This window comes from Microtus pennsylvanicus, chromosome 2 (assembly GCF_037038515.1).
Source record: "Microtus pennsylvanicus isolate mMicPen1 chromosome 2, mMicPen1.hap1, whole genome shotgun sequence".
Lineage (NCBI taxonomy): Eukaryota > Metazoa > Chordata > Mammalia > Rodentia > Cricetidae > Microtus > Microtus pennsylvanicus.
This window is the reverse complement of record NC_134580.1, coordinates 123,352,520-123,379,005: the sequence shown is the minus strand read 5'-3', so window position 1 is coordinate 123,379,005 and position 26,486 is coordinate 123,352,520. Positions and strand designations below refer to the sequence as shown.

The window sequence follows — 26,486 nt, the reverse complement described above, 5'->3', positions numbered from 1 at the left end:
ATTTTTTTATTGGGGGTAGAATAAAAAGAATATATAAAAATTATTATGATTGTAGCATCACCCCAAATTTCCTCAACCTCCTTAGTAGCTCCTCTGTTCCCCTCTTACCTACCTCAGCCTCAACCACTAATACAGTTTCACAAGATTCCCAAGGTATGCCACTGAAAGTAAAACCCATAAAAGAAAAATTTTGATAAGTTGGATTTCTTCAGATCCACCACTGGTCTGTCTTTGTATTTTTTAGTCTTTTTTAGATGGCATCACACAGCACTGTTCTTTTTGTTTGTTTGGTATCTGCCTTAAAGTTATTACTGTGATGAAATACCATGACCAACTTGGGGAGGAAAGGGTTTGTTTGACTTACATATCCTGGATGACTGAGGGAAGCCAAGGTAGGAACTCACACTGGAGTAGATTCTTGCTGACTTGGTCCTTATGGCTTGCTCAGCCTTCTTTCTTAGAGAACCCAGGACCCACCAGCCAGGGTGGTAAGATCTACAGTGGGCTGGTCCATCCTGCATTTCCCACCAGTTAGGACAATACTCTATAGGCTTGCCTACAGCCTGAGGTTATGGAGGTATTTTCTCTATTGAGGTCCCCTTCTCTCAAATGACAATAGCTTGTATCAAGTTGACTCAAAACTAGCTAGCACAGCATCTTTTATGCTCTATTTACTTTGAGATTCACCTGTATGTTACGTACTAATCGTTCATTCCTTTTCATTTCTGAGTAGAACAGTATTCCATTGTATAGCTTTGCTATCATCTGTTGATCCATTCTCTTGCTGATATAGTGTTCAGTTGATTCTCATATTTGGCTGTTATGCATAAACCTACTGTTAGACATTTGTGTGCAGGTCTTTAGGTAGGAATAAGCTTTCCTATCTCCTCTACAGCACACTTAACTGATAATTTTTTTTTTTTTTTTGCAGAGTGGCTATATCATTTTATGTCCTCAGTAGTGTCATGGTCCAGTTAACAGCAGGTGTTACGGTCAATGTTTAGTTTTTGGCTATGCTATCTCATTGACTTATGGTCTTTAACTTTTGTTCATAGAATTTCTGTGTGTCTCTGGTAACATGTGTTTCAAGGCTACCCATTTAAAAGTTGCATTGTTTTATTTTCTCAATTTTTGTTTTTGGGGTTCCAGTATTTTAGATGGAAGTCTTATCAGATATATGCCTTGGAAATATTTTCTCTATATTTTGACAATGTTTTTAATTTTTGGATAAGTCCAATTTACCATTTTTTATGGGTTTTACTTGTTGTCATATCTAGAAATCTTTAAAAATATTTTATTTAATATTCATACATGTATAGAATATGCTTGGATCAAAGATTACTTCTTATTCCTTCCCTCCAGTTCCTCCTGTTGAAATAGGAGCAGTGGGGCTGCGTCCCCGGCACCCGGCCGCCCACATGGCTAGCTCTAGCTTATGCCCCAAAATAATTACACGGAAACTGTATTCTTTTACACACTGCTTGGCCCATTTCTATCTAGCCTCTTCTCGGCTAACTCTCGCACCTGGACTAGCCCATTTCTTATAATCTGTGTAACCCACAAGCTGGCTTACCAGGAATGATCTTAACCTGCGTCTGCCTGGAGTGGGAGAATCATGGCGACTCCTTGACTCAGCTTCTTTCTCTCAGCCTTCTGTTCTGTTTTCTCCTCCCACCTATGTTTTAACCTATGACGGCCAAGCAGTTTCTTTATTGCTCAACCAATGAAATCAACAGATAGAAAGATGACCCTCCTCCATCATCCTCCTTTATCTGCCCAACCACTTTTCCCTCATATACTCTATTTCTCTTTTAAAAAAAATTGCTAAATCTTTTTACTGCTTCCTGTAAGGGCATAGGTGAAGGAGCACACAACACACTGAAGAATGGATAGCCTCTCAGGGCCCACATCCCTGAAGAATTGACTCTCCCTCCCTAACCAGCCATCAGTTGCCACTAGCTCCTCAGACAGGCATGGGATAGGAGTCTGTTATTAATACAAAATCATAAAGATCTCCTGTGTTTGCTCATATGCTCTCCACCCCCAGTCCTACTCAGAAGACAGTCTGGTCTGCAATTCACAGAGATCCACCTGCTTCTGTCTGCCAAGTGCAATATCACACTTGATGCATTTTCTTCCAGCAATTTTATGGTTATGTTTCACATTTAGGTCCTGGATCCATTTTTAAACATTTTTTTTTTTGGTGAATTATACTTTCTTCAGTGGACCACTGTTCCTTTGCACTTGCAGTGGATGTAGAAATGTCAGAAAATTCTATGTTTTTCCTCCACTTGCCACTTGCCATGATCTTTGCAAATCGGCAGCCCAGGGCTTTTTTGTGCCCCTGACCATTCTTATGAAAGGACAACTGATGGTGTGTGGTGGTACTGATCACTTTACTAGTTTGAGATATGAGGCAGAGAACAAATTTTTAAACAAAAATCAAAAATAGGAAAGAGCTTTGCAATGTTAGCATTACATTAAAAACATCTATCTGAACTTTTAGCTTGGAAAATACTCAGAGCAGAGGGGAATCTCTGGAGTTCAAGGCCAACCTGGTCTACAGAGAAAGTTCCCTGCCAGACTGAGCCACTGAGCTCTCTCTCCAGCCCTCCATTAATATATTTCAGGGATGTTAGATTATGAGATATGGCCAACATCTTAAAAATGCAAGTTTCTGGAAAGAGAAAGGAACAGTCCTGCATAGCTGGATAATGCTATCCTCAGAAGACATTGTATACCAAACAACATTCCCAGTGTGAGGTGTCAAATACCTCCTTGTAAATTGTCGGTCAGAGAAGCCCCAGAAACTCCCTGTTCCCAAAAGTACATCAATGTAGATCACAGTGCTGGAAGGTGCTATTCAGACTCCTGGAAGAGAAAAGGTGTTAATAGTCTTAACTAGCCATAAGCCTTATAGACTAGAATGCTGCTCTGTCAGACGAGATGTGCCCACTGCTGTGCAGTTAGCAGCCACTCTAGTTCATATGCGCAGGGCACACAGAAAAGTCTGCCTGACAGTATGTGTATCTGTGATCTCAGCACTCTTTAGGAGGTAGGAGACACTGTGAAAGCTACCCAACCAAGAGGAAGCTCCTGGCTCAGTACCAGCTTGATTTCTCTATTTCTTGCATCCAAAGCATCTGATATCTTCAGTAATAGGGTCTTATCATCTAGTTCTGGTGGACAACTAAGAAGAATAGCAACAACTTGTATTGTTTGGGGACCTCAAACGCCTCTTATTTCATGAAATTTTTGTCTTTGTGGGCATGGGTGACTCAGACTAATTTTTTCCAGCTCTTCTCATTTACTGGCACATTTCAATTTTTTCTTTAAAACTGAATAATATTCCATTGTACATATGTACCTTATTTTTATTAACCATTCTTCAGTTGATGGACATCTAAGCTGGTTCCATTTTTTAGCTGTTGTGAATAGAACAGCAGTGGAATGGGTGAGCAAGTTTCTCTGTAATAGGAATGTCAGCCATCTGGACTTTTTATAAAGAATGTTTAAGAGTCTCCCATACTCAAAGTACTGCTATCTTTAAACTTATCTAACAAGAGCCCTTTGGGGGCCAGCCCCAATACCTTCTCAGGGTTCAGAGAGGAAGCAGCAGCCAGTGAAGGACTCAGGATGTCTGAGGGCAAATGAATCTCTCACTCCATGTTTTTAATTCAGTTTCTTTATTGTTCTGCTGTGCTCCGAAGTTTCCAGTCTTACACTCAATCAGCAATTCTCTGCTGATAGCAAGGTTACAAGGCTTGAATTTCTCAGGGTCATAAGACAGAGCTGCACAAACTTTCTTTATGGCTCCAGGGAGGTGTGGCTAGAAAAGCACCCAGGCACCACTAAGGCAAAAGAGTTGAGTTAGAGAGCTTTAAATTCTAAGAAGGGAAGAAAAGGGGAATTCGTGTGCTACATTCCTAAAGTGATTAATTACACTAGAGGTCTGTGATTCATAAAATGGAAAAGAAGGGAGGAGCCTCACTCAACCCGCCTGAGTTGTGGAACCTGAGAACTCAGGGTAGCCTTGATGACCGGCATAAACTGTGGAAGAAGACATGCATTTTCACCAGTGTTAGCTAGCTGGGGGAAGGAAGGGAATCTCTCAGATATAAGAATTGCATCTATCACCGTAAGCGGTTAGAACAATGGGAGTTTATGGCTATATAGTGCAAAATCCGGGGTCTGACAATTTCCAGCCACCCATGCTAAACAGTGGCATTTGTCCCCATGCCGCCTTTGTGAAAAGAATTACTTTTCTCCAGAACTGCTTAAATGATCAATAGCTTTTCCTGTTATCTTTCAGAGTTAAGACACACGCAGTTAATTTCCTAGACTCAGATCCTGTATCAATAAACCAAAGTGAGAGTAGGTGCAAGGAATTAATGACCTTTTAGAGTTGTGGGGGGTGTTTAACTGAGGTTGCACTTTCCTAGATCAGCTGCGGTGAATTTGGGGCACCTCCTCATCTGTGAGGACAACAGATCAACAAGCTCAGATGTGCCTATCTTTGAAGGTCCCAAATGTGATCTATTTGGAAGACTCCTCTTGTGGCCAAATGTTCTACAAATAAAGGATAATTGCAGGGCGCTGGCTTCTAAGTTTATCTCAGGGAATGGAGCAGAGATTTGACTTGAAAACAAAGGTTTTTGATTGTGTGACTAACTTTCTCACCAGGATCCCATAGTTTCGGGGATAAAGTCACCTGAAATACTAGTATACAGGGAAAATTATGCCCAATAATTTAATACACTGCTGAATCTTGGGACAAGTCCCACTAGAGAAGTAGAGTGCTATATCTTCACAAGGGATTCACAGCAGAACAACCGCTATTCTAAATTCGGTATTCCCAGCATCTGGGCCTGCCTCCACCAGAATACACTTTTTCTGGTGGGTTGACCTTCTGATTGGTTAACTAAAATCTCACCGCATAATCCTGCAGACTGAAGCAGTTATCTTTTCTTCTGTGAGGTTGTTTGTCTTTGATGATCAGTCTTAACGTTTTTGAAAAGGCATGCTTTTTTTTTTTTTCCTTTCTAAAGCTGATCTTTAAACAGATATTTTGAGTACTATTGTGTTAAGAACACTTGCTGCTCTTGCAGAGGACGTGGGTTTGGTTCCAAGCACCCTCACATTGGGTAGCTTACAACTGGTTGTAATTCTAGTTTCAGGGAATCCAGTGTCCTCTTGAGGTCAACTGCACTAACAGTGAACACACATACCTGTGTATGCATGCATACATGCATCATATATACACACATAAATAAAAATAGAATAAAATAAATGTAGATATTAAATATTCCCTCATATACCTTAAATATTTTTAATATACTCTATTTCTAACCAGTTGTTTTAAACTTCCAGGCTCAACTTTAAAGAAGCTTCTACACACTGGAAATTCTATTAAGGTAATCATTTTTGATGAAAGTATAATGGAATATTTCTTTAAACTTTTTTAGATTTATTTTATTGTAAGTGTTTGAGTGTTTTGTCTACTTGTTTGTATGTGCACCACATGTGTGCTTGGTGCCACCAGAGGTCAGAAGCAGGCACTAGATTGTTTGGAACTTGAGTTATGGATGGTTGTAATTAAAGACTGTGGGAACTCTTCCAGCATGTTTCATTTGCATCTGATAACACACTTTAAATTCTCATTTACTTATGTATTTTCTTTTATTGACATCTTGTAGTAATAGGAGCGGCGGGGCTGCGTTCCCAGCACCCCAGCCGCCTGGCTAGCTTATGCCCCGAAATAATTACACAGACACTGTATTCTTTTAAACACTGCTTGGCCCATTCTCTTCTAGGCTAATTCTCACATATTAATTTAGCCCATTTCTAATCATCTGTGTGTAGCACCCCTAGGTGCGCTTACCGGGAAGATTCTAGCCTACGTCCATCCTGGGTCGGAGCTTCATCGCGTGTGTCTGCCCAGGAGAGGAGAGGATGGCATCTCTGTCTGAGGCGTCTTACCTCACTTCCTCTTCCTCCCAGCATTCTGTTCTGTTTACTCCACCCACCTATGTTCTAAGCTATGAGCCCAAGCAGTTTGTTTATTACTTAACCAATGAAATCAACAGATTGATATATGACACTCCCACATCAACATCTTTTTAATCATTTAGGACAGAAAAGGAGGAATGTGTGTCTTTGAATTCTGAAGCTAGGGTAAGACGGAAGTGAGTGTAGAGTGAAAAGGGACATGTCTGCTCACTTCTGTTGGGTGCTGCTCACCATACGGGTCATGGTGAAGGTGTGCAAGGATGCTGAGGATTGACACAGGCAGGGAAGTCGGGAAATGGCCCTATGTCTCTTACCCAGGTCTTCAGAGTCCCATTTAGCTCCAAGGAACATTTTGTTAACATGACTGAAATTCTGCTCTGTTATCTCATAGTGTAAATGTGGAGAGAGAATATCCCTGCCATTGCTCCTATGGACAATTGAGCATTGATGATCGGGATAGTGTTGTCTTACAGAATGAAGCGCTATTGATAATTCAGTGGGAGCCAGGCACTGCTCGATGTGCCTTATGCGTGTTAGCTCAGTCAGTCTTCCCATTTCGCAGATGGGCAACTAAGACATAGAGAAGTCAAGTGATTCTCCATCTATCATAGCTAGACGGTAGTAGAGGGTAAATTTGAACCCAGGCTCTGGTGCCCAGTCTCTTAACCTTTGTACTACATTACATTCTTGCTTCTTAATGAGAGAAGAGCTTGTGTACTTGATATCTTTATCTTCTCCCCTTCTCTCCCCTACTTCCCTTTCTCTTTTTGCGGGGTGGGCAGGATTTTGCTTTGAAGTTCATGCTGGCCTGAAACTTGAGATTTTCCTATCTCAGATTCCCAAGTGTTGGGATTACAGATGTTATACCACTATACCATACCTGTTATTCTCTCTCTCTTTTCTTAAGACTGATGCTGTATTGCAAAGCATTTCTACAAATATGTGTTAAATGTTTGATTTTTGTTGATTTTAATTTTGTTTTTAGATAAGATGTGAAGGAATCAGACTGTTTCTTTTGTGGCTTCAAGCACTTCAGACAAACTGTGCAGAAGAGCAGGTGCTGATTTTCGCTTGCCTGGTGCCTGGTTTCCCAGCGGTCCTGTCATCCAGGGGACCCTGCACACTGGAGACACTCATCAACCCTAGCCCTAGTGTAGTTGATGGTAAGCAGCATTACCAGGGCTGAATGCTAAAATGCCATTTTTAATTTTTATTTATATATATATATATATGTGTGTGTGTGTGTGTGTGTGTGTTTATGTGTCTATGTGTGTTTCTATAAGTGTATGCCTTATGTGTGTGGGTACCCGAGGAAGCCAGAAGAGGACACCAGATCCCTCAGAAGCTGCCGTTACAACTGATTGTGAGCCATATGTGTGCTGGGAGTAACTGGTTGTGGACCATATGACATGGGAGCTGGGAGCCAGCCTCAGGTCGCCTGGAAGAGCATCAAGCCAAATGCTCTTACCTTCTGAGCCATCTCTCCTCTTGAGCTTACCTTGAGGTTTCCTTGGTGTTGATATACTTGAATAAAAGTCTAAAGATTATTGCTTGTGATTCACAGAGGATTCCTAAAGACATTTAGAATCCATAGGTTCAGCCCACAGTACCACAGAAAAGAGTAAAAAACCTGGGTACATGGAGTGGTGGCATAAGCCTATGATACCTGCACTTGGAGGTGGAGTAGAGGCAGGAGGATTAGGATTTTAAGGTTATTCTTGATTGCCTAATAAGTTTGAGACCAGCCTAGGCTGTATGAGAGACTCTTGTCTTAAAAAACAAAACAAAACAAACGAACAAACCAGAACAAAAAAACCTGGAGCCTATTTTCTACTAAATTATAGTGAGAATATTTGTGAAGTGACAGAAACAGGAGTGGAATGCAGGGGCAGATGTTGGTGTAGTATGAAGTAACAAGTGCTTTGTGTCAGCTAATGAAATTTAAATGTCCTCCCTATCCACCGCCTTTTGTTCTTATCACTAGTGTTTCTTTAAGAGGCCATTCATCTCACTTTGCCAGCTGTGTTTTTCCATGTAGCATTTATAGAAGGACTGTAGTGGCCTCATTGGTCTATCTGTGTCCTGTGAGTGTGAACTTACTGTGTAACACTTCATTGCATTGTATTTTAGGCTAACAAAACCAGAATTTGATGGGAAAGAATGGTCCAGAGGAAGAAAAGGCTTCATGGACTTTTATGCTGGGCCCTAAGCCCTAGTTCATGCTGGTTTTGGGTGCAGTTGAGCAGTTCCAGTAGCTGGATAGATGTGTTGTAATAGAGACCATTTCTAAACTCCTATTTAAAATTGATGAATAACCTCATAATTATTTTTTACCCTTTAGCAAAAATATACCCAGAAGAAATCACCCCACTTCTGCCAGCTTTATCAGGGGAGAAGATTGCTGAGGACCAAACCTGCTTTTTTCTTCAAATACTGTTGAAATATATGGTTATTCAGGTCAGAGAAAAACCAAGCTGTCTCACTGATTGGTTTATTTTTGTAGGAAGGAGAATCACTGCCTCTTTTCTTTCAGTGTGTTTGTATTGCTTTCAGTGGGGTGATTTTTATGTAGTGATTTCATTAAACACAAGGCATGCATTATTGCTGGGCCACTTCAGCAAGACTTGGTGTGAGTACTTTTTGTGTAAGTTAAAGTATTACATCATTTGGCAATTTCATACACAAATGAAGTATATTTATATCATCTTCATACCTCTTTCTGCCACCTCTTCCTGTCTCTTCTTTCCCCATCATCCTTCTAACTTCATGCTTCCTCCTCTTCCTTTTTTTTCTTTCTTTTTTTTAAATGTCAGAGTCTCACTATGTAGCTCTGGCTGGCCTGAACTTGCTATATAGATCAGGCTAACCTTAGACTCCACCTACCATTGCCTCCTGAGTGTGCCAGCTTACCCAGCACCTCTTTTTTAAAATAACCCATTGAGTATAATTAGAGCTGTTTAACTAGATGTGCTTATATGCAGGGCCATCTATTGGACCATGGGTAGCCTACCATGGGCCACACTGCTGAAGAAAACTGACTCTCCTTCACCCAGCAGCTACCATATGCCAAAAGCTCCTCCTCTGTCCATTTTAGAATGTTGACTGACTTGACCCTGTGAAGGCAACCACAGCTCCTGTGACATGCCCTGCCCTGTCTAGGAGACAGCTATTTTGTCGTAGTCCTTCTTGACCTCTGACATTTAGAGTTTTCCAGTCCTCCTTCCAAGATGTTCCCTGAGCTATGGGACAGGGGCAATACATACAGGTGTCCTAGGTGGGACTGAGCACAGTCACTTATTCTATGTACTTGAACAGTTGTGAGTCTCTGTATAAACCACCATCCAGCACATCAAGAAGCTTTTCTGATGAGGGATGTGAGGTGCTAACGATGGGAATAAACAAGAGTGTTTAGAAGGCAGTTTGATAGTGTGTCCCTTTAGCAAAATAAGTGGGATCTGCCCTAGGGCCTGTGATACTCAGTCATGGGTTTTTGGCCAAGTTTACCATACCTAAAATTTGTATCATCTTTTGAGCTTTGTTAAAATATGATTTCATTATATTATTACCAATATTGTCATTTAAACATTTATAATAGGAATCTTAATCTAACATCATTTCATGTTTGTATATATTAATTTAAACTGTAAATATATAAATGTTTCCCACATATTATCTACAGGCTGCAAGTTTGGAATGGAAGAATAAGGAGAATCAAGATACTGGTTTTAAATTTCTTTTTACATTGTTTCGAAAGTATTATCTTCCTCATTTGTTTCCATCATTTACTAAGTTAACCAATGTCTACAAACCTGTACTTGGTAAGTGCTCTTTGATTCCTGTGTGGATGTCATCCACAGAGAAACTACACAGTAGATTTCATAATAATCCCTTTAGGCAAAATAGTCACACTAAGTTCATATTGAATGGTAATGTTATTGTGGGAAGATAATGTTATTTAATGAACAATTCAATTATGTGAAATCACTAAGAGATTTTTGCTTCATGGAAATAATTGAGGCAGGAGAATTGTGAGTTAAAAGCCAACTTTAGTTACATGTAGAAATTCTGTATTTAAAAAGAAATAAAAAATTATTTATTGTCAATGTTTTAGCCTCAACAAGGTACTCCAGGAATATAGGAAGTAGTTAAATTACAAGGTAGGGCTTATGGCAAGTTCTTATCTCAAATCCAGCCATATAGAATTCGTATTTGATGAAAGTAATGAAGATTGAGTTTCTGAGTTCATTTAGATGAAAAGTCTTGGCTTCCTAAGTGTCGGGATTACAGAGTTGCGCCACCATGACTAACTTTAGATATTTTTTGTTAAAGTTCATGTTTGCTTTTACGTTTGTTCCTGTCATAAAATAACATTAAATTAGCTGTTCAAGAAATGAAGATATATTTACTATTATAGTCTCAGATAATCCTCAAAATTGTTAATGAGAACAATTAGCATGTTGGTATACTATTGCAGTATGTAGGTAATAACAGCCACCTCTTTTTATTTATATTGCAAAGCAAAATTAGAAAGAATGAAGCCTTCTGGAAGATGCTATTTTTAAACATTTATAGGTCATCATTTTTAGTTGCTATTCAAACAACTAAATATATGTTTATTAATTGAAACCATTCATAGAGATTATGTAATGTTAAGATTCACTAACTTAATTACGTTTTTTTTCATCCTATCAGAAATTCCCCATTTGAGACCAAAGCCAATATATGTTACTGTAACTCGAGATAATGAAACAACTTACAGTACAAAAATTCCATACATGGCAGCACGTGTTGTTTTCATTAAATGGATTGTAACTTTCTTTTTGGAAAAAAAATATCTAACTGCAACACAAAACACTAAAAATGGAGGTGATGTATTGCCTAAAATCAGCCAGGTATGCCAGCCATTGTTTAAAATCTCTTTTTTCTCAATAATAAACCCACTTGCACATTAGCAAAGTCACTGACTCTTAGAACTGTGGTTTTTGTAGATCTTGATTTACTGGCTCATTTGTCTGCGGGGCTGAGGTTTCAGAGGGAGCTTTGGTCTGAAGACCTTTGTCATGCGGTACTGGAATTGCTACAAGAAGGCAGTCTCAAGGGCAAGGAGAATTCTGAGAAGATAGCTCTTATGGGTACTCTTGTGGGTACTCTCCTGCTTCCCTTCTTTGCTTAAGTGTTGTGTCTTCTGAGTACAGTCACAGGCTCTTGTCTTCATCAGTCACCAGTAACTGAAAGGCCCTCAGGTTATGTAGATGTGGCCTATGGAGTGGGCTCATGCTTTCGCATATCCTCTGGTATCTCAGGAGAGGGTGTTTACTAGCAGCTCAGGATCCTGAGGTAGCTATTGCTTTATGATGCTGTTCCTAGAAAGAAGTCTACCTTTGTTTAAGGCCTTGATAAAAGACTTCTTAGGTTGAAGGGTCTTCAGTATGTCTACTTGGTAGAGTACTTCTGTTTTTCAGAACTTAGAGATCAGTCACATGGCTTTGTGTAGGTTGATTACTTTTGTTTCTTGTTCCCAAGAACATGGCTAGCAAGTATAGTGCACTTACTAAATATTTGCTGATATCAAGGACGTTCCAGACAGTGACAGGACATTGATCCAAGCTGGGAAAACATAAGCTGGAGGAAGCAGATCAGAGTTGGTATACTTCAAGGTCATTAGTGCCTTGATGGAAGGAGGACTACCAAACATCTAGAGCCTGTGGATCTGCTGTAGAGGACTTACTGGAGACCCAGAGGGCAAACTTGTTTTCAAAAGCATCTCGGGATAAAATTACAGTAAGAACAACCGAGGGCTTGCTGAAAACTCAAAACAAAACCAAACAAAACCCTTTAATTTCATACTTTGGAAGTTAGAAGATGGTAATGATTATATTTATTTTCTTAAAATTTTTATTTCAAATTTAAAATATATTGTTTCATAGGTCTAGAGTGAGTGAACTAAGTGAGGTGGTTACACACTTTTAATCCCAGCACTCCAGAGGCAGAGATAGGTAGATCTCTGAATTTGAGGCCAGCCTGGACTACAGGGTGAGTTCGAGGATAGCCTGTACTATTGCACACTGAAGCCCTATCTCAAAAAAACAAAACCAAAACAAAACAGCAAACACCAAAGAAAACAAAAAAAAAAGTTACTGTCCTTGTCAAGGTGATCAAAACTGTTTCAAACAACACACAAGTTTTATAAAATATGTTAAAAAATATTTTAAAGTTCTGTTTCACAAGAGAATTTACATTTTTGCTGAATATGAAGTGGTTTTGGTCTTCTATTCCCCAAGTGAAATAATGTCCTTGTCTTGGTCTCAAACTAGTTTTTTTTTTGACAGGGAGAAACAGCTAATCATGTGCCTTTTAGACTTAGCTTCCCTAGCACTAGGTAAATCTGCTCTTACAGATTTTCTTGTTTTTGTAATATGTTACTTAGATCTTTGTTACTGTGGCAAAAATACCTGAAATAGTCAATTTAAAATGTTTATTTTGGCTCATGGTTTAGAGGTTTAGTTTATGGTCATTTAGTCCTGCTGGTTTGAAATTGTACATCAGGGATTGAAAAAAAAGAGAGAGACTACAAGGCAGCTGGCATATTTATTTGTATAACTCTTTAGTTATATTAATAAAACATTACTTTTACTAATTCTGAGACAATTCTCCCAGTGATCTACAGGCTCTTGGGACGAATGGATAGAACAATGACACACATAAGCTGACATCCCAGCAGAACTTTATACATTTGTTTGTTGACTCTGTTGTAGTATTCTCTGTTGCTCTTGAACTTTGCAGAGGCAAGGATAGGATGTGCTGACCATGTTGGCAGATCAAGATAGAGAAACTGAGTGTCATCACTCTCAGGCAGCACCGACAAAACAACTGAGACATTCCCTCAAGAGTTGCTTTGTGGGTAGTGGGTGTCCGTATTTATATTGACCCTGAAAATGAGCATGTATGAGCAGTGGGGTTGAGAGGGTACCAGGGTGGTAGAGAGATTGACATGGGGAATAAGTGACAGTCTGTGTTATGTGGATTTCTGAGCCAAGCCGTGGTAGTGCTGGCCTGGTCCTGGTAGGCATGACTGTTCCCTGATAAGGCTTTTTTTTTTTTTTTATGTTCCAGAGTACTAAAAGTCATGTCTGCATAGACCAGCAGGATGGACTCATGCTAACAAGAGCTTTGAATTTCAGCTGAGTCTCCTGGATGGGAGACAGGTCTCTTTCTGGAGCTAGTTCTTCATACTTATGCAGCCACCTTTTTAGCTCCGGAGCTTATGTTTAGATGACTTGATGCTACATAGTTCTCCATGCTGTTTTAGTTATTTCATTGCTGCCTCAAGATGTAGTGTCTTAAAGCAGAAACCTTTCAACCTTATTTTTTGATTTTATTTGTGGTACAGAATCTGGCTTAAAACAGCTTGTGTATTTTATGCACTCTTGGGTGGGTGACCTTTAGCTGGGGATGGCTGGTCTGGAGGATCTAAAATGACTTCATTCACATGCCTGTTAATGCTAGTTGGAGAGAAGGCTGGCTCATCTTGAACTAGTCTACACTGTTTGACTAGCAAGATCATTTGGTTTCTTATGTGGCCCCTGGGGGCTCTGAGAACAACATGTTTTAAGAGTTGGAAAATGTTAACTGTTCACCTTTTGGGCCTGGTGATTCTCAGTGCTTTTGTTATAAGCAGTCTCCCAAGTTTTCACACCTCTGTGGCAGTAGAGTAAACGAGAAGTGTAGCGCTCTGGTGTGATGATGACACACATTGCATTTACACCTTAACTTATTTCCACAAATGCAAATTAAACTTTTTAGCTGACAAAATTTCACAGCCCTCTTTCCTGAAATAGCTTTGTAGTTTTCCTGTTAAAGTCACTGAGTTGAGAACTGATTATTTGGTTTATTAGAAAACTGGTAAGGAGAGGTTCAAGAGTCATGTTTCCGGCACCTTGTGATACCCTGTGCAAGTTGATGGTAGTCAGAGTACTTGGAAAAAGGCAAGACCTGAGTCTGGGGATGTGGATCAGTGGCAGAGCACAAGCTCACTTATGTGAGATTGTAGGTTCCTTCTCTAGTACTGCAATATTCACAGAACCCAAAAGGCAATGAGCAAGACAAGACTCACATTGTACTTGGTGCTGGTGAGTGAGGATGTGGATTGCTGAGACATGTGATGACATTTTCCAGACTGGTGGTGGTGGTGCAGCCCAAGAAAAGGTGCCCGAGCTGGATGGTGCTGGGTCCACAGAGCAGGACAAAAGCCATTCTAACAGCAGCACCTTGTCTGACCGAAGACTCAGCAACTCCAGTCTTTGTAGCATTGAAGAAGAGCATCGAACAGTGTATGAAATGGTGCAGCGGATCCTCCTGTCAACACGGGGTTATGTGAATTTTGTGAATGAAGTATTTCGACAGGTCAGTGTATGACATACATTCATGAAATTGAAGTCATCTTTGTTCTTGAGTTAGTCAACTTCCCATTGTCTAACACAAGCCTGGGGGCATCAACTTAAATATAGGAGGTGTATTTTGTCTCAGTTTCAGAGGTCTCAGTCCAGGGTCACTAGGTCCTGTTGCTTTGGGCCTGTGGCAGGGTGGTATTAAGGTAGGGACAGGAAGCAGCTAAGCCTGTTTACTTAGTGGGTGGGTGTGAAAAAGAGAGAGCAAGAGACTAGAGTCCTACAGTCTTCTTTGAGGGCACATTTTGCCATGACCTATACTATCACATTAAGCCATACTTTCTTAAAAAGTTTATGTCACTTCTGAATAGTGCAAGCCAGAACCAGATTACACCTGGGCCCAGGGGAGGATGTGGGCATTCCAGATCCAAATTGTAGCATTATTGCTTTATTTATGATACAGCAAGTGTTGATAATTTGGCCCAAATTATAGAACTAAGTAGAGGCCCTTCCAGGCCCACTTTTAGTTTGTCACAAGTTTCTATGACCCACAAAAAGTTGTTTTTTAAATCATTATATAATGAAGGAAAATTCAACAAATACTTTCATGCCTCCATAGCAAACTCAACTCAGAGGTAGGTTGTTGACAAAGCTTTTTGTCCCGCCACATCCCATAGCTGTTTAGTCCCAAAGAAACACACAGAGTCTTACATTAATTTTAAACTGGTTGGCTTATAGTTCAGGCTTCTTATTAACTCTTATAACTTATATTAGCCCATAATTCTTGTCTGTGTCAGCCACGTGGCTTGGTACCTTTCATCAGCGAGGCATTCTCATCTTGCTTCCTCTGTGTATGGGTGACAACTGCAGACTAAGCCTTTCCTCTTCCCAGAATTCTCCTGTTCTGGTTGTCCTGGCTATACTTTCTGCCTGGCTACTGGCCAATCAGCATTTTATTAAAATACAAGTGACAAATCTTTACAAAGTACAAGACCCAGCAGTACAGCAGTAGGTGGATAGAAAGCCAGCTATTCTTAGTACTTAGCACCAGGTGAATCCAATGTTTTCAGAGCTCACACAACCCAGAGGGTTTTTCAGAAAGTTGTATTTTCCATGAAACGTTGTGTGACATGAGTATGTGATAGAAATATTTGTGGCACAGGAGAAAAGAAATGGATGAGAAAGGGAGTAAAGGGAGAAAGGCGTTTCATCCAGGACAGTGGAATACCATACCTCCCATAGAAAGGTGCTGGGAAGAGCTGAAGCAGGAAGCAGGAAAGAGCAAGGCAAAGACAATGAAGGGATCAGAAGCCAGGCTGCAACTGATGCCCGAGGTTTGCAGCAGGGTTGGTGCTGAGTGGGACATGACAACATTTGGGATCAATTTTGACTGGCATTTTGTGACTAGCCAATTCTATTACATTATCAATTTATCTTATAAGGGAAAAATGTACTGCTGAACTGCGATTAAAAGCCAGTAATCTTAGAATTTGGGAGTTGGAGGCAGGAGGACAGGAATTTAAAGCAAGCCTCAGCTACACAGCTAGCTTGAGATTACTCTGGGCTCCATGAGACCTTTCTTGTCTCAGAAGACAAACTGAGTAACTAACTAAATAAATGTGTCATTATCAGAAATTGATTAGGAATCATAATATATAGGGTTGTTTAATCTTAGTTTTGTATTTAGCAAATCCTTCATCTTACTTAGTTCCACAACCTTAGAGTACAGAGTACTTGCTTTGTTGTATATTGTGCTTCTTTTTCTTTTTTCTTATCATTGAGTGGTTTCAAGAAGGTATCCCCAAACTCACTTTCTTTGGTTCTTTGAGAATAGTGAATGTAGGTTTTTATTTTTTGTAGTTTATTTTGTTTTGTTTTTGTTTGCTTGTACATGTAGCCAGAAGTTTATCTGGGTGTAATAATCTTAGGTTTACTCTTGCACTTAGGAATTTGTAACCAGACCTCTTTCAACATACAAATGAGATCCAGGGAGACTATAAGAACTTCAGTTCTAAAGTTGAAACTTGGGGATTTGTACTTTTAAAATTCTGAAAAACATCAACTTGAACATGTTTGAAGTAAGCAAGAAACTAACACCTGCCAAATATATACTAGAGAAGGAGAAAACAGAATTTAAAATGAAAAATAGTGATAATTGGGATGTTTACTAAGCCAGGAGGGAGTTTCAGTGTTTAGTCTTAAAGCAGAATGGCGGCATCAGAAGACACACTAAAATGAGTAAAGAAATGATCCTACATGCAGCTCAGAGTGACAGGTAAAAACTGGGACAGGTTGAAGCAGAAGGCTCTAATGAGGCCTGGTAATTTCCTTGCTTTTCTCCCTGTTGTCTTTGTTTTCTATTCAATGAGATTATCCTGCAATAACTATAGATTTTTTTCCCCCTTTGAAAGTCTGAGTATCTGCAGCATTTTTACATGGCCACCAGTTGCAGCATAACTGCCTGTGCTGGCTAGTTTTCTGTCAACTTGACACAAACTAGAAGAGGGAGCCTCATTTGAGGAAATGCTTGATTAATGTTGGGCTGTGGGTAAGACTATAGGGCATTTTCTTAATTAGTGCTTGATGAGAGAGGGCCCAGTCCTTTGTGGGTGGGGCCACCCCTGGACTGGTAGTCCTGGGTTATATATGAAAGCAGGCTGAGCAAGCCAGGAAGCAGCATCATCCATTGCCTCTGCATCAGCTCCTGCGTCCTGGTTCCAGCCCTGTTTGAGTTCCTGAATTGAATTTCTTCAGTGATGAGTGATAGGGATGCATGAGCTAAACGAACCCTTCACTCTTCAGCTTACCTTTAGCTTATTTATCATGGCAATAGAAACTCTGGCTAAGACACTGCACAAAGTCAAGTTTTGTTGCTACCTGGTGAAACCAACCATTTCAGAGAGAAGGTGATGGCGAAAAGAAGAGCTTTATTGACAACAAGTTGGGAAGCTGGTAGATGAGGACTCTTGGGTGTTTAAAAAAAAATAGAAACATTTTGTGAGGAGTTACAGGTACAAAGCTTTATAGGGATTGATTTGGGACAGGGACATAGAGTGGACAGACCTTTGAAATTTGCAGAAATGGCAGTAATTATGAATTTTCTATAGTTTGCTTTTCTGATGCACAGACTGTTGGTATCCATAAGTCAGCAGAGGTTCTGTGTTTGTTCTGTAAATCTAAAGAAAAGTTGCTGATTAAATAGCTTTATGTTCCATGCCATTTTAAGGTCTTTTCCTAGGAATAGCTAACTCTGCAGTTACAAAAGTGTGTGGAAGGAATCTTTCATCACAGGATAGCCAAAGGCAACTGTCTATGCAGAACAGGGGAAGATAGCTAAAAGAGCAACTTTCCCTGAGTAAGGTAGTGAAATGAAGCTTCTCACAAAAGAAAGAATTTAACCCAGAGGTGTCCTTTGTAGCACAGTTGGTGGGAGACCTGCAGTAGACTGCTCAGCTGTGTGACAGCCGAGCTCAGGGATTTTTAAGATGGATTAAAACCATCTGAAAACTATGAAGCTAGACTATTAAGATAGAGTTTCCCCTCTGTAGCATTAGTATACATTTAGTTACTATGCCTTCCTATGGATTAAATAGTTATTGTTGAGAAGCTTCCAGTTTTAAAATTTTTTTAAAATTAAAATATAATTGCAGCATTTCCCCACTTCCCTTTTCTCCCTCCACTTCATATCCTCCATAATGAATTCCACATTACGAAATGAATGTGTTTTGCCAGTGACACACTCCTTTAATCTCAGCACTTGGGAGGCAGAGGTAGGCAGATCTCAGTGAGTTCGAGCCCAGCCTAAGCTATAAAGTGAGTTCCAGGACAACCAGGACAATTACACAGAGACACCTTGCCCTGAAAAACCAAATCAAACAAACAAATAAAATGTATATATGTATACCATGCTTTTCAGAACTGCTATATTATATGCTACATAATATATATATATATATATATATATATACATACATACATACATACATATATCATATTCATTTAGAATTCTACAAATGCCCTTCTTATGATATTTTGTTCCTTGCCAATTTTCTGACCTAGGATAATTTCCCTTTAGGTCTGAAGGACAATTTTTAGTATTTTCCTCTATTGGCAACAAATTTTCTTATCTGAAAATGCCGCTTTTGAAGAATGTTCTTTCTGGTGCTCTATTATGTCTATCCTGGTAGCCATGTGCTCTCTGCACTTTGAGGAACATCAGCCCTTGTTTCATGGTTTCTGTTTAACAGGCACAGCGGGCCATGTGGTTTGTTGCTTTGAAAGAAATATGTCCTTTTTTTTTTCTTTTTCTTTTTGCCTCTTGACTGCTTTTAATGTTTTCTAGTTTGTCTTTGGTCTTCAGCGGTTATACTGTAAAATTCTTGTATCTAGTCTGCTTGCTTTTGTGATTCATGATTGTGTGGATTTGTTCTCTTAGCTCAGCCACTCTTGCATACTGCTCTGGTCCATATTTTGTGATTCCATCTAGCTCTGCATAGGGTGACCTTGTTATTGCATTGCCTCTTTGCCTCTGCTTACTATTTACTGCATGCTAGAGATTTCCCTCATATTTCTCCTAGTTTTCACTTCAGCTGGGTCCCTTTTGCCCAGCCTATATGCACATAGCTTTGAATTTGGATTGTTTTGTATTCAGACTTCACTTACTTCAGGTTCTGATATTCCTGATATATAGATTTTTTGTTCATTTGTATCTTGTCTGGTTTTTTAAATTATGATTTTATTCAAATTGACTTAGCATATTTTCCATGATATTTAGTAGTATGTTATTTATTATATTGTCTTAGAAGTTTGTAGAAATATTTTTGTGATATATATATATCACTTTATTTTCCGCTATACAAGAACTGTTTCTTGCTCTCTGTGAGGAGGATAGTATGCTATTCCTTTATTTTGGGTTTGGATTACTGAGTTGTCTACTTTTTGTCAGAACTGATTTAATGGCCCCTGTATTTCCTTCTTTGTAAAGTTTTTCTTAAATAATGTACAATAAAAAAAATGCCAGACTTCAGTCAGAGACTGGGGGCTAAAGTGTTTATAGATCGAATGGACCAATAAAGTGCATAAGAAATAGAGTGGATTGAAGGAAGAATAGAGGGGTGGATTGGCAGATAAATATGTAATAGAGCAAATATTGTTACTGCTAATAACATCAGAGGAATAGGGATATGGCTATTCATAGTGAAAAAAATTTTTCATGTGATATTTCTGCAATAAAATTAAGGAAGAAAGTGAAACATGTACTTTGTCATAATTTCTGTGTTTATTGAGTTACATGGCAGAATATTGATTTATTCAATTTTGTAATCTTTTGATAACACGGATGCCTGTGCTCTGGAATTTGATGTGATCTGGCTGACACCTTAGGATATTTCTCTATCTTATGCACCAATGCTGAAGCGACATCTGCCTGTCATTTGGTCCTTTGTTGTGAAACTTAGGGGTGGTATTTTAAAAATATGTGGGAATTACTGTAGCTCTTTTGTCCTTGTCTGTGTCATTCAAACAGTCATTTGAATATGTGGGGGGGGGGGCAGCCCTTCCTGCCTACCTTGCATTGCAGAAATAGACCCTAAATCTGAGATGCAAAAGACAAATGCATTTCTTCTTCAAAGTCATTTTTTTCTGTCTTCTTGCATTAAATTATAAATATGTAAGGAGATTCCTTAATATTAAAAAGTTCCTTGACTGAGAGATGGTTCAGTTAGTATAATGCTCAGATCCCCTGCATCTGTGTAATACAATGTGGTGCCATGTATCTGTAATCTGTAGCTTCTTGGTCAGCTAGTCTAGCTAAGTTCCATGTTCAGTGAAGGATCCTGTTGATAAAATAGGACACTGAAACAGTCAAGGAAGGTGTCCAGCATTGGCTTCTGGTTTGTGCTTGCACACAGAAAGTATTTTTAAGTTCCTACAAATGTGCACAGTATTACAGGTGGCCAGTCTGGTTAGCATATGCGGGAGTACTTGTTCTGATAATGCAGAAATCTGTCTGGGAAGGAAGTAGAGGGGAAATGTGGGAAGAAGGAGCGTAAGCGGGATGAAAAAGAAGCAAGAGAAGAAGAAAAAGGCAAAACAAGCAAGAAGAACCCATATTTGTAGCCGTCTCCAACTTCTGTGGTGTTAATTAACCCCACCATGGCCGTTTTTGCTCTACACCTGAGTGCAGAGCCTGGAGCAGGTAATGAAGTCAGCTCCCATGCCTGCCATAGTCGCTTTCTGGCTTTGCAAACCATTTCTGATTTTTTTTTAAAGGAAAATTACAAGTTTAGTTATAATTATTTTATATAGACAGTTAAAATACCTGCATAGGTATTTTAAAGCTACCTGGAATATAGAGGAATCTATGAAACATCGTCATTTTTCTGTTCCAACTATCACAATGTCTTTTTCTTCCAGATGAGTGGTATGTAGAAAGGTGTGTATGTGGTCTCTGTACAAGTTAAATGTTTCTGAAGTTGGTAATGGAAATTTCTGTGGCTTTATGATGATCTGAGAGTGTGGCATTAAAGAGTGTTTTGTTTTGTTTTTGTTTTTTCAGGCATTTTTGTTGCCTTCCTGTGAGATATCTGTAACAAGAAAAGTAGTTCAAGTATACAGGAAGTGGATTCTCCAGAACAAACCGGTGTTCATGGAGGAACCAGATAAAAAGGATGTTGCCCAGGAAGATGCTGACAAATTAGGACTCTCAGAGACTGACTCCAAGGAGGTAACATTATCACTCAGTCTCTGAGTTGAGGGTACATACCTGTATGCAAAGTAGACCTGCTCATTCAAGGGTCCTACTCTGCCCACGAAGACAGGTGGGAACAAGACATTCTCGGGCTGTTGGTTCTGTGAGGACCTGCCTTAGAAGTGTCGTTCATGCTGCATCTTTGGTAGGCAGTTGTCTCCTTCACCCTTAGCTTAGGGTCACAGGAACATGGCCTCTTTCTTAATCACTGTTGCAAGACAGATGTTTTCTCATAATTTGCAATTCTGTCTTTGAGACTGAAAAGCTGTTATCTTCTCCTTGACTTATTTAAATAAATAGTTGTTGGAAAAATTAAACATAGAATGTTTTGCCAGACTTTTCTTTGGCAGTTCCCTGTCCAGAAGAAATCTGTATCCAATGTTTGGAGAGATTAACCGAGTAAAGAGCAAGTACTTCTGGTGCATCAGCAGTGTTGCCTTCCAGCAGGAGGCACTGTCCCCTTCAAGGCTCAGGCCTGAGTAAATCTAAAATGATGGTATAGAACACCCTCCAACACAAAAGAAACAAATTACATTTGTCTTCCTGATGCAATTAACTTACAATATTTAAAATTCTTAGCTACAGACTTAAAAAATTTAAATATCTGAATTGATTCTGTTGTTTTGATGTTTTAGTATTGGGGAAATCATTTTAGAAACGAGTTATGAGGTTAGATCAACAGTGAACTGGTAGAATTTGTATGTGTAAAGGCCCAGTTTCTGTGTCCCAGGATCAGGCAAACTTGGCTCTCTCAGCAAACAGTAAGGGCTGAGGCCACCTTGGGTGGTAGAGGTTGAGTTCTAAGCAGAGTTTAAAGGACCAAGTATGTAAACTTAGGTTTCTCTATACTTGGCTAATGTTTTATTATCTTCGGAAGGCCTCATCTGAAAGTTCTGGCCATAAACGGTCATCCAGCTGGGGACGAACATATTCCTTCACAAGTGCCATGAGCAGAGGATGTGTGACAGAGGAGGACAACACAAACGTGAAAGCCGGGGCCCAGGCTATGCTGCAGGTACGCCGCCATAGGGACACAAAGACAGCCCTGGTGGAGAAGACAATTTGAACATTTTGTTTAATTAGAGTAATGTCATATGAAGTGCACTGGTATTTTGAGTATCAGGCAATAGAGGACCATTATGTTCTAAGTTTTTTTTCCCATCTACAAATGAAAAGGTTTTTTTTTCTAGTCAAAAAGAAAATGTAACAATTGGTTGCAGGTTTTTTGAGAATGATTATTTTATAGTGAATGTGAAGTTTATATGATTTATACCCTAAAGTGTCTCTGAGGACATCTGAATAATTATTTGGATTTTAATTTGTAAGACCTTATTCCCTGTGTGGGCGTGTGTGTATATATGCACACACACACACCCATGCAAACACACGTACACACAGAGAAAGCAAGAGAAACATAAATAAAAATAAATCTTAAAAAGAAAGAGTAAAGATGAGTTTACTCTTATAGCTACAGAGAACATAGCTGTAGCTCACTCATCCTTATAGCCTGTGACCTTGACACAGACACTCAGAGGGGTCCTTGCCCTTTGTCCCTGTAGCTCTCTCCATGTGGACTCCAGTCATCCTGTAGCTCTACAGCTTGAAGAGTTGCTTAGTGAGGATTTACATTGTTTTTGTAATTATTGTATTCAGCAACTTGTCTCTTGAGTGTTGCTCCTGGGGAAAGGGGCTTGATGGAGGTCTGATGAGAGTGTTCTTCTACTGCTGAGTACAGTTTGGATGTATACATTGATTGTTTGGTGTTGCCTTAACTGGTGCCAATACAGTGACAAGTATTCATGTGTTAGCTTCTTGAGGCTATTATTAAAAGTAAAAGTGTAGTATATGAAGATTTTTCATTAGGAATGGGTAGAATTTTGAAATTCTTGAAGGCAATACATGAAATTAAAAGGCTTTGTATTATAGTATGTTATTTGTGACTTACTCATATAAAACATTGTCACTAAAACTGCTTTAGTTTATTAATCAGAGAATTCTTTGTTTTCTCTTTTCTAATTCAAAGCCTTATTTAGATTGACATTGTGTTTGTATCTGGTAGTGATTAGTGATCTTTTTCCTATAAAATTGGGACATGAAACTTTTTTCATCTTACAAATGTTAAATCTTAAAGGCTGTAATCAGTTTTTTATGTGTGTTGGTTAGAACCTGTCTGGTCAACCTATGTGTTTTATTTGGGATTTCCTCCACTAAGAAGCCAGAAAAGCTGGGTTTGTTCCCACCACCTCATCGCTTATACTATTTTACTAAAGGTGACTTACAAAGGATTATGCATATAGATAGACAGATCCATATGATTGGTTTTATGTGTACCTTTTGCTGAAATATATGTCTTTGTACCACATGCATACCTGGTGCTGAGGCCAGATAAGAACATTGGATTCCTTGGAACTGGAGTTGCAGATGGTTGTGAGCCACTGTATGGGTGCTGAGAATCAAACCCAGATCCTCTGAAAGAGCAGTCAGTGTTCTTAAACACTAAGTCATTTCTCTAACCCTATCCATTTTTAACACCAAGTTGACAACAATGAATATCTGAAATTGATGGGCCACTGGTGTCATCTTATGAATGCTGACATGTTCCTTCAGTGTAGAAAGCAGTAATTTACTGTCTGAGAACTGGAGTCAGCCCTGCTGAGACAGAACAGAGAACCTAGATCCCAAAGATCTGGGGCCGAGCATAGAATAGTCATCTGTCTCTCTTATTGTTCCTTTGTAATATTCTTTTATCTTATGAATTTGCTGAGACTATTGTTTCTTGCTGCATACCAGATTTCTCCTATTTAAAAAAGTCCTGCAGCAAATGGTAAAACATTTGCTATACTGTGTGAGGACTGAAGTTTCGAGAAGCCAGATGGGCTTCGCAACCCATCTATAATTCTACTGCTAGGGAAGCAGAGACAAGAAATCCCTGAAACAAGTTAGCTAGCCAACTAAGCAGAAACTGAACTGGGTTCAGGGAGAGACCCTGCTTCATTATAGAAGATGGAGAGGCAGTGAAGAAGACACCTGATGTCAGTTTTCTGTTTCGGATCTCCACATGCACATATGTTCAGCTCCCACAGGAACACAAACATACAGACACATACCACATGCACTGCCAAAAAAGAAGAGGAGGAGGAAGAAGAAAAAGAGGAAGAGGAAGAAAGAAAAAAAGAAAAGTCCTAATCCTAGAAGATGTAACATCAACCATGTGGCATTGTCTGCTTCCAAGCACAATGCTGCTCTCCGCTCAGTTGTTATGCCTCTTGTGGACACTTGCAATATTCCATCAGGAAGCAGGTTTCATATACCGTGCCAGGAACTTCTGTCAGTAAACCCACTTGGTTTACTATAAATTGATTCTTATTCCTCCAACTTGATGTCTTAAATTCACCTTAGAAAAACAATTATAGCGCTCTTTTCTACCCATGGGCCTCTTTGACCTTCTGTTCATTCCAGACCTTCTCACCCTGACACAATGGTTCTGGTTTTTTTTCTAATTGTTGTTGTTGTTTTATTGTTACTGTTGAAAGATAAAACAAGTTCAAATATTGTATGACTCATGACTAAAATAACAATGTTTATATGGAATAGTAGAGAAAGGCCTTTTAGGTGTCTACCTAGGCAATTCTAAGGGGTGAGCTACAATACCTGGATCATGTATTGGTGTCACTTGCTGTCTTGGAAGAGTCTGTGAAAATAACTCAAAGGCATTCATTGGTCATATGATTAGTTGTATTTTTTAATGTAAAATTGTTGGCTTTAAGGTCTTTCTTACAAATGCTGCGAATGTCTTTTTGCTGGAGCCATGTGTTGAGGTTCCCACGCTCCTGAGAGAACAAGTGGATGCTTGCAAAGCTGTGCTGATTATTTTTCGGCGCATGATAATGGAACTTACAATGAATCAAAAGACATGGTAAGTTTATCTCAGATTAACATCAAACAGCTACCTTTTCTTTATGGTATAATCAAAGTGTTAAGGTTTCCATTTATCAAATGTCTTTACAAAGCTGACAATAAGATAAGCATCCGCCCCTTGGCAGCTTTTATGGATTGTCGCAAAGGGAACTAACTACCCAGCACTTGCATAATTCATTTATTTTCATTACTATTTGTAAAAATGCTTTTGAACAGGAGTTAGTGTTACACTACTTAGTAGCGGATTTTGCCATTTTAAACTGTTATCAGACAGTTTTATGATAAATGGTGTGTGCTTTGTAATATGATTCTTTATAAGCTCAAGTTTTTGTTGTCCCGAAGTGCTATAAATTTGAGTTTTATTCCTTCAACTTGGTATTTTAAATTCACTTTGTCAAAACAGTTCTTTTAACTAATACATTATCAGAGTGACAGAAAAGTACAGTCAAAAAGTATGTCTTCACTGTTTTTTTTCCCTTCTCTTTTTTTCTTTTGCTGTTTTTCTCTTAATTGTGTTCTTAAAGGTAAAATGTGTTAGATGTTTTCCATGCCTGTCTTCCATAGTGGATAACTCCACATCACCCTCAGTGTTCTCAGTGATAGACCAGCAAGGCCTGAGCCATGTCTTCTTCCCATTGTCTTCACATGTAGCCTGTTTTAGAAATGCCTCTTGGGTCTGCCTAGTATGTTCATATTACTTAGCCACCTGTAAAACTACTACAGGTGCCCTTATACCTCACATTCTAGAGCTTTGCGGCTACTGCGGTTCTGTGGCAGGGAAATCCTTTCTGCTGTAGAAACTTTTCTAGGACCACACCTGTTTTATAGATGCCCTAGAGCCAGTACTGTTGTCTGTCCACAGTAGGTGGAAAACCCTAAAAACAAGGCAAGCATGAGCTATTCGAGACCATAGACCACCAAGAGGAGGGAAGAGTGGACCCAGAGGAATTCTGCCTTATAAAAAGTTCACAAATAGCAAAATGAAGATTTGAAAGTATAAATAACAAGGTCTTTGAATTAGTATTCTTACCAAGTCAAGTGCTGTTAAGTTTGGAAACATTACACCCATGCTCAGTGTGATGTAAACTTAGCCGTATCATAGTGGTCCAAACAACTCTGTGGGAAATGCTCTCAGCTGGATGATGCTCCCTGTACCACAGCTGTGTGAATAGTATTTCCCTGTTTCTTTTCTTAGAAAGTGATGAATTCTGTATACATCGTATAGCAAGCATTATAGTTTTTATAGTCATTTTATTCTGATGAAAATTTAGGAAGCCAAATAAAGCAAATGTTTTTCCCTTTAGTAATTTGGAGGTTTCCAGATACATGTATAAACAGACATTTGTAGAAATAAGTAAAAGTAGAAACTAAACATGGTAGAGAATAGAAAGGGGCATGGTCTGCTTCCCAGACAGACTTGCTGA

The 26,486-nt window shown here is 39.2% G+C and overlaps 1 protein-coding gene across 7 annotated transcripts in view; it reads left to right on the top strand.

The window, feature by feature from the left end:
• Positions 1 to 26,486, top strand: part of Ralgapa2 (Ral GTPase activating protein catalytic subunit alpha 2) — a 257,852-nt gene that overhangs the window by 50,477 nt on the left and 180,889 nt on the right. For all 7 annotated transcript variants that reach the window (XR_012909718.1, XM_075962383.1, XM_075962381.1 and 4 more), the window contains exons 5-13: positions 5,371 to 5,414; positions 6,995 to 7,172; positions 8,351 to 8,466; positions 9,689 to 9,827; positions 10,702 to 10,901; positions 14,185 to 14,412; positions 20,953 to 21,120; positions 22,022 to 22,159; positions 24,912 to 25,060. Coding sequence is in view for 6 of the 7 variants with exons in the window: in XM_075962383.1 (XP_075818498.1) it covers positions 5,371 to 5,414; positions 6,995 to 7,172; positions 8,351 to 8,466; positions 9,689 to 9,827; positions 10,702 to 10,901; positions 14,185 to 14,412; positions 20,953 to 21,120; positions 22,022 to 22,159; positions 24,912 to 25,060 (1,360 nt within the window). In the remaining variant the exon portion in view is untranslated. The remainder of the gene's footprint in view (positions 1 to 5,370; positions 5,415 to 6,994; positions 7,173 to 8,350; positions 8,467 to 9,688; positions 9,828 to 10,701; positions 10,902 to 14,184; positions 14,413 to 20,952; positions 21,121 to 22,021; positions 22,160 to 24,911; positions 25,061 to 26,486) is intronic.